At 32.7% G+C, this 16,230-nt stretch overlaps 1 protein-coding gene across 13 annotated transcripts in view; it reads right to left on the bottom strand.

Moving 5' to 3' along the window:
- The window catches only part of NBEA (neurobeachin), a 536,549-nt gene that overhangs the window by 291,563 nt on the left and 228,756 nt on the right, over positions 1 to 16,230 (bottom strand). For all 13 annotated transcript variants that reach the window (XM_074378046.1, XM_074378047.1, XM_074378045.1 and 10 more), the window contains one exon: positions 8,377 to 8,438. In XM_074378046.1, the coding sequence (XP_074234147.1) occupies positions 8,377 to 8,438 (62 nt within the window). The remainder of the gene's footprint in view (positions 1 to 8,376; positions 8,439 to 16,230) is intronic.

Genomic DNA, 16,230 nt, shown 5'->3' with positions numbered 1-16,230 from the left:
CGCAAATATATCTAGTTGATTACTAAAAGATGAGTTAGTGCATCACATAAAGATAAACATAATGAGGTTTCCCAGGATCTCGGTAGATTGTTAAATTGTGTAAATAAATTTAACACAATTTTTTATTGTGCATATTCTTATGAATATATAACAGATACACATATATTTATGTTTGTATTTATAGTGAAAAATAATCTAGGTTGTTTTACAATATATTTTTTAAACAGAGCATTTTCTATAACTATGAATATATGAGCATATTTATATTAGACATATGAGCATATTTATATTAAATTGAGCTGTTGAGAATACTTCCTTATTAAGAAAAACTTGCTACTAGAAATGATCAGAAGAAATCAAGGAAATGATAACTTTATTAAATAAGAAAATAAAGAAAATGTTTCATGTTTTAAGATCTATGTAGGCAGGAAAACAGTAAAAGCTGGAATAGGGTTTTTTAAATGTAGTTTTGAAGAAAAAGAACTTTTAAAACTTAAAAACAATAAAACAAAATCCTATTCTAGTCTATAATCAGGGAAGTAACAATGACTGTTTTTCTCTAATTTCTATGATTTATCATGAAAAAGATAATTTACATTTGTTTAACTGAACACATTTCTTAAGACTTTACCGTGTATCTGAGTCATGACCAACGTTCAACTACTTTGTCTTAATTTACACTGTACTGTTGGTATCACTCTTCATGATGGCCTTTAAATGCCATATTTTTCTAGAGCTAAGAACAGGTGTATCAACAGAATGATACTCAAAACTTTATAACTTAAGTATAAGACACAGTAAAATATAAATATAAGGAAACTATACCATTAGCATCAAGAACTCTAGCCTATATATAACTATCACAAAAGTGCTCAGTATTATTAAACTGCTATGCAAGTTTAGCTTGTCAAAAAATGTCCATAGATAACCTAAAGAGAAAATAGACATTTAATATTTCTCAAGATGTACTTTCTGACACCTTTTATGTACTACTCAATTATTTTAGTTGTATAAGCCTAAATGAAAATAGATTCAAGTAGACATTTGTAGGCCAATGTTACGAGCAGCATTATTCACAATATCTAGAAGGTGAAAACAACCCAGTGTCCATCAAAAGATTAATGAGTAAACAAAATGTGCTATGTACAGTATACACAGAATGGAATATCATTGACCCATTAAAAAGAATGCGGTTCTGATACATGTTATAACATGGAAGAGCCTTGAAAACATGATGTTAAGTGAAATAAACCTGGCACAAAAGGACAAATATTTTATGATTCCACTTAGGTGATACAGAGAGAGAATAAGCAAATCATAGAGACAAAAAGTGGATTAGAGGTATCAGAGTCTAGGAAAGGAGACAGGGAAAATTGCTATTTAATGGGTAAAAAGTTTTGGTTTGGGGTGTTGAAAATTTTGGAAGTAATTTTGGTGATGGTTATACAACATTGTGAATATAATTAATGCCACTGAATTGTACACTTAAAAGTGGTTAAAAATGCACATTTTATGTTGTATATGGTTTACCACAATAAAAATAAATATATCTAATCATCTTGGGGACAGTGTTTTTCTTTCACTCATGAATTAACTCAATTAGTAATGAATAAATATCTATACTAAGTGCTGGACACTGTGCTAGGTGTGGATGACACAGTGAGGGCAAAACAGAAGACATCACTGGCAACAGAAAAATGAAATGAATTTTGTTTTGGTGTAAATCTTAGTAAAATTGAAATGAATAACACTCATAATGTGACCTTGAAGACTCTAAGGCTTTGTCATCCTTAAGTAGTCTTTCTTTTTGGATAGTTTTAAATAAACATTGTATAATTCAAAACTCATTTCATTAATGTTAAGTAACTGATGAGACTATACAACATTTATTTTCTCTAAATAAATTTCGGCTAAATGAAATGCTTCAAAAATGGAGGAAATACTTGACATGATGCTTACTCTAATGGAAATTCCAATGTAATGGATAAAGAAAATCATGTATTCATCACCTATAAGAGCACCTAATTAAGCGTGTAAACAGGTATCTATATTTACTATCTAGATACATGGACTTCAAATGCTAAAGGGAAAGATGGAGGGATTATAACCATATCATAGTAAACCAGAAAAGCCTCATGAAAGAAGAAAGTTTGAAATCGTTGGGAAGATGAGAGGTAACAGCAAGAATTTTATATTTTGATAGTAGTATTGGTTACATCAATGTAAGGAATGAAATTGCATAGATCCATATACACAAATGAATGCACATAAAATAGTGAAAACTGAACAATATATGTATCTAGTTAAAAGTATTGTACCAATACCAATTTCCTACTCTTGATTCTGTATTACATTTATATATTATTGTATTATTAGAAAAAGTTGGGAAAAGGGTACATGGGACTCTATTATTTCTGCAGCTTCTTGTTAATCTGTAATTAGTTAAACAACAACAACAAAATCACAGGAAAGTGTCTGAAGAATTTATACAATATAAACATAGAAAAATAAAAATAGGGGGAAAACAAACAAACCAAAGTAACTGGGAAGACAGGAAAGGGGTGGGCATTGTAGCAAAGGGTGGCATGGGTCTTAGGGCAGGAGATGGTCTGCCTGTGATGCAGGGGAGTCTGTTTACCTCAGAATAGACTACAGGCCCTCTCCTCTGCCACAGAAACCGTAGCACTCTTAAAGATTATCCACAGGTGGCCAAGGCTTACCAGCTGCTTTTTGCCCAATTTTAGTAGAATTATGAGAATTCAGACATAAGAAAAGGCTTATTGTTTCTCCTATATATTTTACTATTTTCACACAGATGAGCTCAGAACTTTTGTTCACCCATCATTTTCTTTCTCTGTTTATACATTTGGGTTGGATATGAACTAACTAATATAAGGATGAAAGTGTTGCATCATGTATGAGTAATATACATATTAAGGTAGCAATTTTATAACACAAAAATGATTGACTCACTGAATTTATTATACCTGCCGATTTCTCCAGAAGTTGAAATAAAGAAATCAACACTAAGAGGCCTCATGGAAGTGATCAAAGCAATCGGAGTTACATGCTCTTTAAATCTTGGATTAAATTTTCATAGGGGGATGGTGTAAATAATCAGGTAGATCGCAGGTACCTGAGTCTGCTCCACTGCTGCAAATGTTCAACAGGCATTTGCCCCAAGACACTTTAAACAGACGTTTTCTGATTATTTCATACTTCCATCTTCTTTTTTCTTTAAAATATGTACATTTTTACTGTATAATTTACTCCATATTTTCTAATAATTTAAAGTCTTTCTTATGACCCTTGTTGAGAATAATCTCTATGTGTCACAACATTTTCAATTTCCTGCTTTACTTTTATTTATACTTAGGATATATCACAAACTTTCTAGCAAGAAAGATGATACAACCATAGCAACTCCAAAAAACTTTAAATGCATAATTTGCCCCTTTAATTTTGAGATGACTTATACCACAGATGAGAGTTGAGGTCAGGCACTGTCAGAAAAAAAGGCAGGGATTTCTTAGATACTTAGGAATAAAACAGTGGCTTTATTCCTTCTAAAAACAGGCAGAACCTGTAAAAGCAAACACCATGAACTACTGAACACGATTTGCAAGTTAGAAATTTCTTATCAATTTCAATTCTTGGCTATTAACATACTATAACATTTATCTTAGAAAACACCCTTGAGGAAGTATTGTTTCATGTATTACCTGGAAATGAGTAGTTCCCTACGTCACACATAAACCCAGATAAATATATTGTCTGGCTGCTTAATTACTGATACGATCCAAATGAGGCTGGCTACTGGTCTGAGCATATAGCAGGTTCACTTCTCTCCGGATCTTTGCTCAGACTGAATCTCCTTCCCTGCTTAGGCCATGTAGAAAGTCTATTAGCTTCAAGGGGTCCATCTTTAGTTCACCTTAATAAAACTTTCCATGAAAATCTAATTTTTGATTCACAGGGTCAATTTTCTGAACCACACATGGTTAGCAGTTGACTATATTCAATTTCAAATATCATGCCACAATTTTTTATTCTTCCTCGATTTCAAATTCAGCTACACAACAGGCAAGTTCCATAGACAACATCAGATTCTTTAAGAATAAATCTTTAGGAAATACTACAATGCTAAAATAAAAAGCAGTCACTAAATAAAAAGTAACATTATTCCATTATGATAATTAGGATTTCGTATTTCCAAAGATGCTTGAAAAAGTTTAGTCCATTCTTAGTTTTCTTACATTTACAATCTTCCTATTTTAAACACTAAAAATCCTTTTAACATTGAGTACCTATTCTTTAGTAGGCCTCCATACTCATCTTATGTATGTCTTTGTGTTTCAATCTTAGGTTTATTATAGTTAGAAGAAAAGCATCCCTTTTTCTTTTGTACCATCTGAATAAACTGTATCAAATTGGAGAAAAATGAAAAATTTAAATGTTCAAAGGCCAAATCATTTGAAAAAGGAAGACTGTTCTTCAGTTGTGGTTCTTTTGTAACTGTTGTGTTTAGAAGTCCTGGGTTATGGCCTTGATCACATCACTGAAGTCACTAGAATCCTTTTTATTTAAGTATATGAAGTATTTAAAAAAGCATAAAGGCAAGCAAAACCACAAAATAATTCATGTTAGTAACTTCATATACAGATTCTAAAGAGACATGCAAGGCTGACTTCTATTTTATGTTATTTATATATTTTTAGGTTTTTAATGAGAATAAAAATGATTTATTAAGCACACATTTGCTTAATCAGTGCTTCAAGTCAGAAAGTCTTTAAATACTGAAAGACATTATTTTTTTTACATAAAAGCTTCTCAATTTATAAAACATTTTTATTGACAGATAAGGCACAGAAAAATGCAAGTGACATCTGCTAAGCTTTACTTATGAAAACTTAAAGAAATCCTATGGGATAACATCACTCAATTTTTCCTGGAGTACCTCTGATGGAGACTTCCTAAAAAAAATCTGGAAATAATTAGAAACTATTATAGTACCTTAAAAGTTTACTTGAAGACGAAATCTGCTCTTCATCAAAGAGCACAATACACTCAGAATAATGTAATCAAAAAATAAGGTACACATACAGGATAATGAAAATCACCTCAACCACATCTGATTGTAAAACTTAAAAAAAAAAAAGTCAGAGGACAAGAGCTGACCTGTGAGATACTCAAGAACTCTGGGGGAAACACTGTATTAACTGATTAAGGACTGATTTTTCAAAACACTATATATTAGTTATTTTGCTTCAGTTCACTTTACTCCTATTAAAAAAAAAAATACTACCAAATGCATTTTCATACAAATTGAAAGGCAAGAAGAATAGTTCATCCTAAAAATTTATTTCTATGTCATAAGATCTACATAGAAAAGAAAAATATCCATACACAGTAAAAAAAATGCTTTGGGTATTTATGGAATAATAAATGCAATATAATGATAATGCTAATAGCATCTTAAAACTTAAAATATGTTTTCCACAGAGACCTATAATTCCACGGGGGGGGGGGGGGTGTAGACTGGATGGCATGTCCCTTAGAGTTTAAAAGACTGTCCATATGAACTGAATTATCCTTGACAAGTACCTTCAGACACTTGTAATATGATCTCATGTAAATTTAGACCATATTTTGCACACAAACCACTGGCAACAGTAAGTTTATTCAGGAGCTCAGATTAAAAGGAAAGAAAAGCTGATATCCTTAATAATATGTAGTAGTTAAAATGAAATTTCCGAAATGAAAAGCATAAAAATAAAAGCATCTAATGTGTTGTAACAAATGAAAGAAAAACAAATTCTGCAAGAAATGGTGCATTTTCCTTTCCTTTTTCAACTCTTAGCTACCTCTCCAAACAAAATGCTATCCTTCTATGTTTTATCCAGATTTAGAAAAAGAGGACATTTTAAGCAAATGAATAAACCAGAAAATTCCATTTGTATTGAAAACTTATTTCAATTAAGAATTAAACCAAGATAATATCTCAGTTCTATTTCCCACTGTGGGAAAAATATATACAGTTCATCAAGATAGTTACTTATTCAGATTTTCAGCTATCTTATTAGCACTAAGAACTGCTGATCATAATAATATGGAGGTATCAATAGTTACAAAGGACTGACTGTAGAATAAAACAAAAAGACCACTCAAAACTCTGCATCTTAAAGATTCCTCAGCACTGTGTCTGCCTTGGCACAAAGGCAGCCTACAGAACCATGCTGAGTCTACAGGGACCAGCTTCACTGTTGAAGAGATGCATTAAGGCCTCTAGAAGAGAACTCAGCTTTGGAGGGGCTGCTGTGCCAAGCAATCTTCACAGCATCAGCAACTGTACGTGTTTCTATTTACTGGAAGTCTGCTACTGCTATGGTCGCCTGGCTAATGGGTGGAAACAGGATATAAATCACCATGAATTTGAGCAGTAGAGAAAAATGACAGATTATTTCAAGAAACTTTCAAGACACGTCCATTTTTTGTGTGTCCTCAAAACCAAGGTTTTATACATCTGTGGAACAATTAATGATCTGCAAAAGATGTTTTTATAAGCTAATTTAAAAGTATAATAGTAAACTCCTCACACTTACATTGCACTGAAGGAAGACCAGTCATTTGTTTCTTTAAAAATATTTTGTGGAAAGCAAAGTTTCAGTTTAAATCGAAAATAAAACAACTGGAATTTCTTTGTTTTTTAAACAAACACTTTAAAAGTCACTTAAATGAGGTATATTTAATCAATTAACCACTTGAATATTTAAAACACACTGAATTATTTTAAAAACTCAACTTAAAAATCAAATTGAGAGACATGTTTATAATACTGCTTTGCTGAAACACTGAAAGAAAGTGCACTGCATAGAGAGCTTAAATTTCTCACTCTTCCTTTCAATCAATATCTGAGGCAAAGTTTCATCTCTAGGGCCCTTAATGGCAGGAATTCCTGGAGCCAGCAAATGAGTAATGTTAAACCTATGATTAGATGATGAGGCCATCAAAGACACTAAACCCTAATGCTACATTCTTCTTTATTTCTCTGAGCTGCAGTGAAACCAAGAGCTAAGGAAGAAGCAATTTTACACTATTTTTTTCCCCAAAAAACCATTTTTTAAAAAATAGGCATCATCAAGAACCTCAAAGGTCCAGAGAGAGCTCACAGAATGTCTTCTGAACTCAGGACTCTGGCATTAGGTAACAATTTTCAAACGCCCTGCAGATGAACTCCTGTTTTCTCTAACTTCTTCCTTACTAATATTCTTCCTGGATGAAAAGGGGAAAACGGACCTAATGATTTCCTTATGAATATATTCTTGAAGAAAGCAAACCTGAATACTGAAAATCAATAGGTAAGTTTTTGGTTGTTTTGTTTTTGCTGATGCTTTAAAGGGTCAATTGAAGCCATATTGTTGTTTATTTGGAAGTTAGTTGTGGTTTTAGCCAGACCTTGGGTCAGTAACTAGAAACGGTACCTCTCTACTGAGGAAACTAGGGATAAATATAATAACTACTTATTACAAACATACATAGAATCTTTTTTCATTCTCATATTACAAAATATTTAATACTTATGTGAAAATCAGCATCACTAGGAGACTTGGCAAAGCTGGCAAGAAGAAAGACGATTAGGTCCCTATTTTAGTTATCAGAAAAATGTTACATATATACAGACATACGTATGGTTTCTTATAATTGCTTTAAAAATACCCAACAATTACAATTCTATTTTTAATTCTGATTAGTAAAGATAAATGGTATAAGATTTTTAGAATTTAAACTGTACAATTACATTAAATGTAATTGTACAAATGTACAAATGTACATTAAAAAGGGGAAAGCAGTAAGGAATTATATCAAAAACCACTCACTAATGAGCTGCATTTTATACTTTGGCTATTGCATAAAAAAACTCTTGTTTTCATTATCTCTAATAGTGAAAAAGAAACCATGAACATCAATTTTATGAGTATCAATGAATATCATTTATATGAATATTAATGAACATCAGTTATAAATATTAGTGTATCATTTATAAAAGGAGGGGTGTAAAGAAGGGTATCAAAATATCTGTAACAAAGTACATATTTTTGCAGACATTAAAAAATAGGGAACAATAGAAGGCTAGGTAAAGTGGGAAAGAGTAAGATAGCTAAAGAAGCGGAAGGGAGAGGGAGACTAATTCAGTATTTGTGTGGTAAGATCATCTGCATAAAATATACCTCAGTATGATTTGTTTTATCTATGAGATGATAGATAGAAATGTTTAAAAATATATAAACACATAGATAGATATTCATGTCCATCCTCTTTGTGACACAAAACAATCCTCATATAGTGTAATGTAATCAAACAAATGAGATTTCATACCTGAGAACAAAGCAGCATAACAAGCTCAACCACAGACGTGCTGGACTTCATACAAACAAGGCCTGCAGCAAAGAAAGGTGAAAAAAAAATGAAATTACAATGGTAGAAATCATCATTCCAAGTCAATTCATAATATAGTTTTAAGTTATAAAATCTTACTTTAAAATCAAATTCCTAAAATAAAATGAATGGAAACATTCAGTAAACATATTTGTATAGGAACACATTTTCACACCATTGATTTCCAAATATTCAGATACTCAAGAAGATGTGAAGAATACTAAAAAATTGACTTCACGCTTGGATTATCTATTTGGTGAAGGCATTTCCTATATTTAAACAAGGTGAGGGTAGTTATCATAACTGATGAGTTGGTTAGAGCTCCTTTTATTCCAATGGCATTTGCTATATGATTTTCTCTTGGAGTACAGGGCAATAGTCACTGAAGATCTACCTAAATTTTCCTCCAAAAGACAAAATTAAAAATATTTACAAACAGGTAATCCTTCATAGGTTGTCAATTGTTAAATAAATTTTATAATATTAAAAAAAGAATTTCACACACAATTAACATATTATGCAATGCTTTATAAAATCTTCCACTGTTCTGCTTCCAAAGTCTCTGACTAGACATCAGAAGAAAAAAGAATTAAATGTAATAATATATACATAATAATGGCTGTGACTCACTGATTACTTCCTATGTGCCTTGTTAAGTGCCTTATGTACAAGAATTCATTTAATTCTCACTTACATTCTGTCACCTACTGTTATTATTTCCATTCTACAGGTAAGAAAATACTCTTCTTAAAAACATTTTAAACACTGATTATTCATCAAGACTTTTTCCAATTAAAAGGATGACCGCTGTATAACACATAATAAGAAGGCAGATCATGATTAGCAGTATTTTTGAAGTGCCAACGTAGAGAAAGCTGTAACCAAGGATTAATAACAATCTCAGGAGGAGAGTATGTTAATCATGATGTTCGCTAATTTATGATATTTTTTTAAAGTTTTTAACTGTTTTTTAAATTAATAGACTCTTTTTTCTTTTTATATGAAGACAAATACAATCAGTAAAAGCACTGTATAGTAAGAAATGCCAAAATCCTACATTAGCTGTTGCTAAATGGAAAGTTGAAGCAAAACCAGTTTTCTTCTTAAGGTGATTTCAATAAAGAGTCTCAAATGTCTTCCAGACACTAGCATGTATATTTATTGTAAGGAGTGAATAAATACCCTTTTGTGCCCATTCTGCTAATAACCCTATCCTTAATGTACAGACCCACAGAACAAGTTGTAAAAAGGCACTAGTATCCCATCTTATCAGATCTTTGGGCAGACAGTTAACTAATGAAATAAGAGGCAGATGTGAAAAGCTCATTTAAGAGACAATTGTTGTAATTGATCAGCAATTCTCTTGCTCAGGAGTTAGAGAGTCAGAAAGATTAATGGGACATTTATCACCTGTTGGCTAGTCAACTATTTGAAATTCTGACAAAGAAAAACTAAGCAAAAGGCCAAAGGCCTATGCACAGCAAAAGGATCATAATTAAAATTTGTACTCCATATCAATTTAGATTTTAGACTGTAAGGCTATATGAAGAATGATTAGAATACATGGCTATACAATTTATGACTATATAAAGAATTATTCACCATATATTCTGTGTACTAGAGATTTTTAATACATAACAACTTGAAGTAAAAATTAGAAAAACACAATTACATTCATTTTTCATAGACTATTTCTTAAATGAACTTCTAAAAAACTGCTGTGTTGTAAGAATATCTGTATTTTTTCCAAACACTGTCATTCCATCATAAGGAAAACAAAACAAATGCTCCACCAATGCTTTGTTAAAAGAAAGTGACAACAAAATGATAGGACAGCAAAACTGCATTTTGCAAACAGCACTCCAGGTTTTTTTTTTTTTTTAATTCTTCCTTTCTTTTTTAATTGAAGTATAGTCAGTTTACAATGTTGTGCCAATTTCTGGTGTACAGCGTATAACAGTTCAGTCATACATATACATACATATATTTGTTTTCATATTCGTTTTCATTATAGGTTACTACAAGATATTGGATATAGTTTCCTGTGCTATACAGTATAAACTTGTTTATCTGTTTTATACATAGCAGTTAGTATCTGCAAATCTCGAAAAAGGCCATCATGATTTCAACTCAATAGACCCTTCACCTTTAGTAATGTGATTTGTCTGATTAGTTTTGAACACAACGAACTGAATGATAATCTATCCTCCTCAAAAAACAAAATGAAACAAAAACAAAAAAACAACGACAATGAGAACACAAGCAGAGACGATTTTGGAACACTTACCAACCTTCAAAAATAATCATTCTGGTTGGAACTATTTCTAAGTGTTAACAAAAGTATTACTAAAACAAATAGATTTTTTATTTGAGATATAAGAGATATTGAAGATATTCAGAGATATTAGTGATACTGAGATATTAGAGATATTGAAAATACAAGCATTGTCTGATGAAACCACCTTTCACATTCCAAATAAAAAGGCACATACATTTGAAAATTTAAGGTGCAGGAAATATGATTAATGTGATTAATGTGATTTTGTATAACTTTAATCTTGTAAGCTCAAGAAAGCCAAATTTATCTAGTGATGCTATAGGTAACTCAGGCTGTATATGCAAAAGACAAATATTTTACAAGTGTATATCTTATCTTAAATAGGTTGAGTTTTTCTTTTTTGTATCTAGCAAGACATTCGTAATCAAATCAACTTATTTGATAGTTCCTCGTATGAGTAAGGATAGTGTTGGCACTCAGGAGTTTACAGCAGTAAGACATTAGCTTCACCTTCCCAAGTGCTCCTCTTTTAATTCAAATCTAAGATTATCTAACATTTACACAGGGCTTTATCATGTACAAATCACCTTTATATATGCAGTCTCATTGGTTTTCTCTTAATAACTCTTTGAACTAGTTACTATTACCTCATGTGACATATAAAAAATGAAGGGATTCAGTGAGTAGCCCAAGGTGTTCATTCAGTAAAAGTGGTGGAACTGGGACCTGAACTCAAGCTGTCTCACTTGAAAACTCATTTCATGTTTGCCTCAAAGCTACTTAAATAATTTGACATTAATAGGATGGCAATATGTGACTACAAGAAAGGTCATAATGGTTTATTCCCAACTTGGGTCATTTTGACTGTTTTCTTGGAGAAGGTAGCATATGCTGGCCAGATGTGGGGACAAAAAGCACTAACTTAAGCAAAAAGTACAGAGGCAGCCAGGGACCAAAAATCCCTGAAAAGACTTTTATAGCTTGGGGAATGTATGACTAGAATATAGGGGGTATGTGAAAGTAGGACTAGAGGGCTAGGGTAAAACTCAAAGACAGATAAAGATTAAAAGGAATGAAATTATATATGTGTTTGAAAGTCAGGAGGAGGAATACAGAGCAGGCTACACAGTGGGAGAAAGGATACTACGGATCACTTATGGCATTCCTGCTCCATGAGGACTTGTCCCACCTCGTCAATTAAGAAGTAGCCCCCGAAGGGACTACACATATGGGCCCCGGCAACAAAAATCAGTTAGAAGTGCTGGCCAATTAATAAAACATTTTCACTGGCAAATATATATTCACCAGGAGAGATATTCTGACTAGAGATACTAATCCAATTCTGTGTACCATACTAGCTCACCAGTGTAAGATGAACCCACGGAGTGTAGACAGTAAACATGTAAGAGAAAGACGCTTGAATATGCAGGAGGTGCTCCGTCGGTGAGGAGACTGGCTAGCACAAGCTTTTGAATATATTATGAACTATGCTGCTGAAAGATAAGGTTGGCTAACTGACTGCCCAAGATACAAGCACTTGAGAAGATGAATTAGGCGGCCAAATCTGAGGTGGTCCAGATCCAGGCAGCAAACGCAAACTGGGAACAGATGAGTAACCCACCATCCAAAACACTGGCATTTTTTTTGAGCTTCCACTTACTAGGGGTAAGAAGTCAGCTTCTACTTGCAGAACTACATTCCCTTGCCAATAAAACAAACACATAACAACAACAACAACAACAGAAAAGCCCACCAAATCCCACTAAATCCCACTAAATTGTAAAATGAGCATGAAGTTAAAAGTTTGACCTTAAGAGTAAAACTATCTTTCTTTAACACAAGGAATACTTAAAGGTATTATGATGCTCTTTTAATACAGAGCCATTAGACTTTTGATTCAATGTGTGTGAGTCTGATCTCATGTACCTATAGGATCAGAAGATCAAGTTAAAAGACCCTTTACACTTTAAAATAGTGTGGAAAAATTCCATCTCCAGCTGGGTGCCCCTTATGGTGGGAGGCTAAGGGTATGAAGGGTTACACTGACAAGCAAGGAATCGTCCTTAAAAGCTGCTGAGTCCTGCCTCTAAGTAACATCCAAGCTCTCCTTCCGCAAGGGCCCTCTTCCAAGAGAGGAGACCATACAACACACCCATGACTAAGGCAGGGCTCTGAGTACATTCTGCATACATTTTAATTAAATGAGTAAATCTAAAAACTATCATTCACTGAGTAACTACATAGTTGATATATATTTATACAAATAAATATAGTTGACAGAGAAAAAAGATTTTGAGAAAAATTAAGAGTATTTTTTAAGAACAAGAGCACAATTCATTCAAAAAGCATTTGCTGAGTATTCTATCTTATGTGCCAGATCCCATGCCAGGTGCTGAGTTTAAAGAGAAGTGAGGAAAGTAGGGCAGTTTATATAAACAAATATTCATGACATAGATGCTAGGAGGTACACTGAGAGTACAAGGTGTCAGACACACAGAAAGTGGGGTGAGCAGCTCTGCTGAGGAGAATGTACAGGGAGTGTGACATCTGAGCTGGATGATGCCAACCCGATCTAGGCAGAAAAAGGGAGAAAGGAAAGTCATCTGAGGCCATAGTGGTATTAAGGCTTTATAAGCGGTAAAAAGAGGCATGAAATAGCCAGTAAAGTGCAGGTGGAGTGTTACACTGTGTAGTGCAGAGGGTGGAAGGGGTGAGTGGAAATGAAGAGGGAGGTGACAGGAAGCAGAGCCATACGTGGCATCTGGTTCCTACTGGCAACAGGGAAAGGCTGAAGGATTTTAAGCCCCAGGGTGGGGTGGAGGTGGCAAACAGAATTCAGTCTATTTTGGGAAGATCACTTTCTGTCAGTGGACCAGGAAGAAACCCTTAACCGCAAAGTCTAGCCACGATGATGAAAGCCTGAACTGAAGGCAGTGGCAGTGTGAGCAGAGATAGTTTGAAAGACATCTTGGAGTAAGACAATAAAACATTTTAGACAGCCGAATTCTAGATTAAAGGACAAGGTAAAGGAGCAAAGTGTGAATGATGAAAACTCTGAGACAGGAAAATACATGAAGAAGCAGGTTTGCAGAAAGAAAGTGAGTTTCATTCTGGACAAAATTAGGAATATAGGCAAAAAAATTAATTTTGAGCTTTAAGATTGTTTGTTTTTTGGGTATAGATATTATAACTCTGACAAACCTGATATAAATAAGTGACACAGATAACACGGCACTGAAGACAATATAACTGTGGAGCCCCACTAGCAGACAATCAGTACTAATCTTACCAGTACAGTTTTAAGATTTAGTTTTTTTACTTCTCCTCACAATAAAATATGCTAATTTATTTTCCATCAAAAAGGCATGACTATGCTGATAATTTGAATTTGAAATATCAAGTCTTCCCAGGACAATTTAGTTTTTAAATGAGTTTCTAATGATTTTAACTTTTTTAAAATTCTAAAATTAGTAGACATTAATGGCACTGAAATAGTTGAAACAGTCTCATTTTAATAATAAATGCTAAATAAGAACCATAGCCCTTGAAAGACATTTTGTATGCTCCCTATTCTTCATTTGCTTTAGTTTCAGTGATGTGCAGCTGGTAATTTGAATTTCTCTGCTTTGTAGTTTTCACTTTGTGTTAAGAAGCATTCTAAGACACAGTGTATCACTATAAAGTGTATATCTCATGACTTCTGCAATGCTTACACAACTCTATCAGCATAATAGCAATTTCCTGTGTTTTTTAAACCTTTCTTTTACTTTTTTATCTGAAATGTGAAATTTATTTTCCTATTTCATCAATGTGATACTGAATTTACTTTCAGTATTACCATTTAAGACATTTCAATTTATTAAAGTCAAAAACTTCAAAATTAGCAAACTGAGAAATTAGTGTGGCTTTCTAATTTAAAACTAAAAAACCAAAACCAAACAAAAATCAATAAACATCATTTGACATAACAATAATGGTTTAAATTGTTGTTATTATTATTAAAACTAACGTTAATATCTGTATGGGCAGTATTACATCCTATTTTGATTGGACATTTCAAGATTTCCCTACACATTGTTTCAGATATTTTACTTTAATTTAAAACTGCACTACAGATAAAAACAACTGTAATGAATCTTCAAGAACTAAAATAACATTAAGTTCATTTACTAACACAAAGCTTTTAAAATGTAATTAAATCATTATAGTTTATTATTACATTTAGATTTTAAGTTTTAACTGAAAGACACCTTCAAAATATTGCTGAGATAGGATGAGTTCATTCTTTCATTGATTTACTTTAGTTGACTAAACTAGGTTATCACAAAGTTATGGCAGTCTCACTGTCTTTAGAAAAGAACAGAATTGAAGTCCCTGGATGTATCATATATATCAGGGGTCAGCACACATTTTCTGTAAAGGCTCAGATAAAATATGTTAGGCTTTGTGGGTGGGGGCCAGAGGACAATGGTAACTTTCTGTCACAACTACTCAACTCGGCCATTGTAGTGCAAAAGCAGCCAGGTAGGACATAAACAAATGAGCTTGTCTGTCTTCCAATAAAACTATCTCCTCTTCCCAAGGTGTGTGTGTACATGCACATATGTGTGTAAGAGAGAGAGAGAACATATACATGTGCACACATACTCACATATACACATCTACAGATTTTTTAAAACTGTAGGGGAATCATTTTAGATGTATGTCTATGATACTTTATAATTCCAAATCCAAAAAGCTCTGAAAAAAGCTTTCTTGTACGACTGTCGTAAATTCCATCAGCAAAATTTCACCTAAATAATGTATGCTATTTACAATCTTTATTCTATGTAGTATGACTACCCCAAAGTATTACTGTAGACGTATAACTGTGTTTGAGTAATGACCTATCCTAGACCCCCCTGAAGATGCAATAAAATATACATAAAGCCACATATTACCTTTCTTAAATCTCCAGATATCTGAATTACAAAATACATTGGGCTCTAAGGTTTTGAATAGGGATTTTAGGCATTTATTAAAATAAAAGAAATGTGACAGCTTCTAAAAGTCAGAAATTAGCAGTATTCACTCACATGAAATGCTTTGGAAGATTAAGAATTTAATACTAATATAAATTATAATCTCAAAGTAATTTGATATTGCACCTTTTCCCATGGAAATTCCATATGTTCAGAACTAAAAATCTATTTCCATGTGAGAATGGCTGGATAGGTGCTTTTAAATTGTAAATCAAGAATATTTAGATCACTCACAAACAAGATTAACTGTAACTGTAGTCACATAATACCCTGAAGTTTTGACTGATTTACTAAAATAAACTGTAAATTCATTTTGCTTTGTTTTGTTTTGTTTTTGTTTTGGATTTTGGTCGTTCTACTGATGTAACCTAGGAATTGGCTCTGGATGGTTTTTCTTTTTTAGTTTTACTTCTGCTAAGAATTCTTGTGCAGTGGTAGAGCTGAAGTTCAAAAGACTCTTTAGTAGGTCATTTTTCCACAAAATGATAGATTACA

This window comes from Camelus bactrianus, chromosome 14 (genome assembly GCF_048773025.1).
Source record: "Camelus bactrianus isolate YW-2024 breed Bactrian camel chromosome 14, ASM4877302v1, whole genome shotgun sequence".
NCBI lineage: Eukaryota > Metazoa > Chordata > Mammalia > Artiodactyla > Camelidae > Camelus > Camelus bactrianus.
This window is presented reverse-complemented; position numbering and strand designations above follow the sequence as displayed.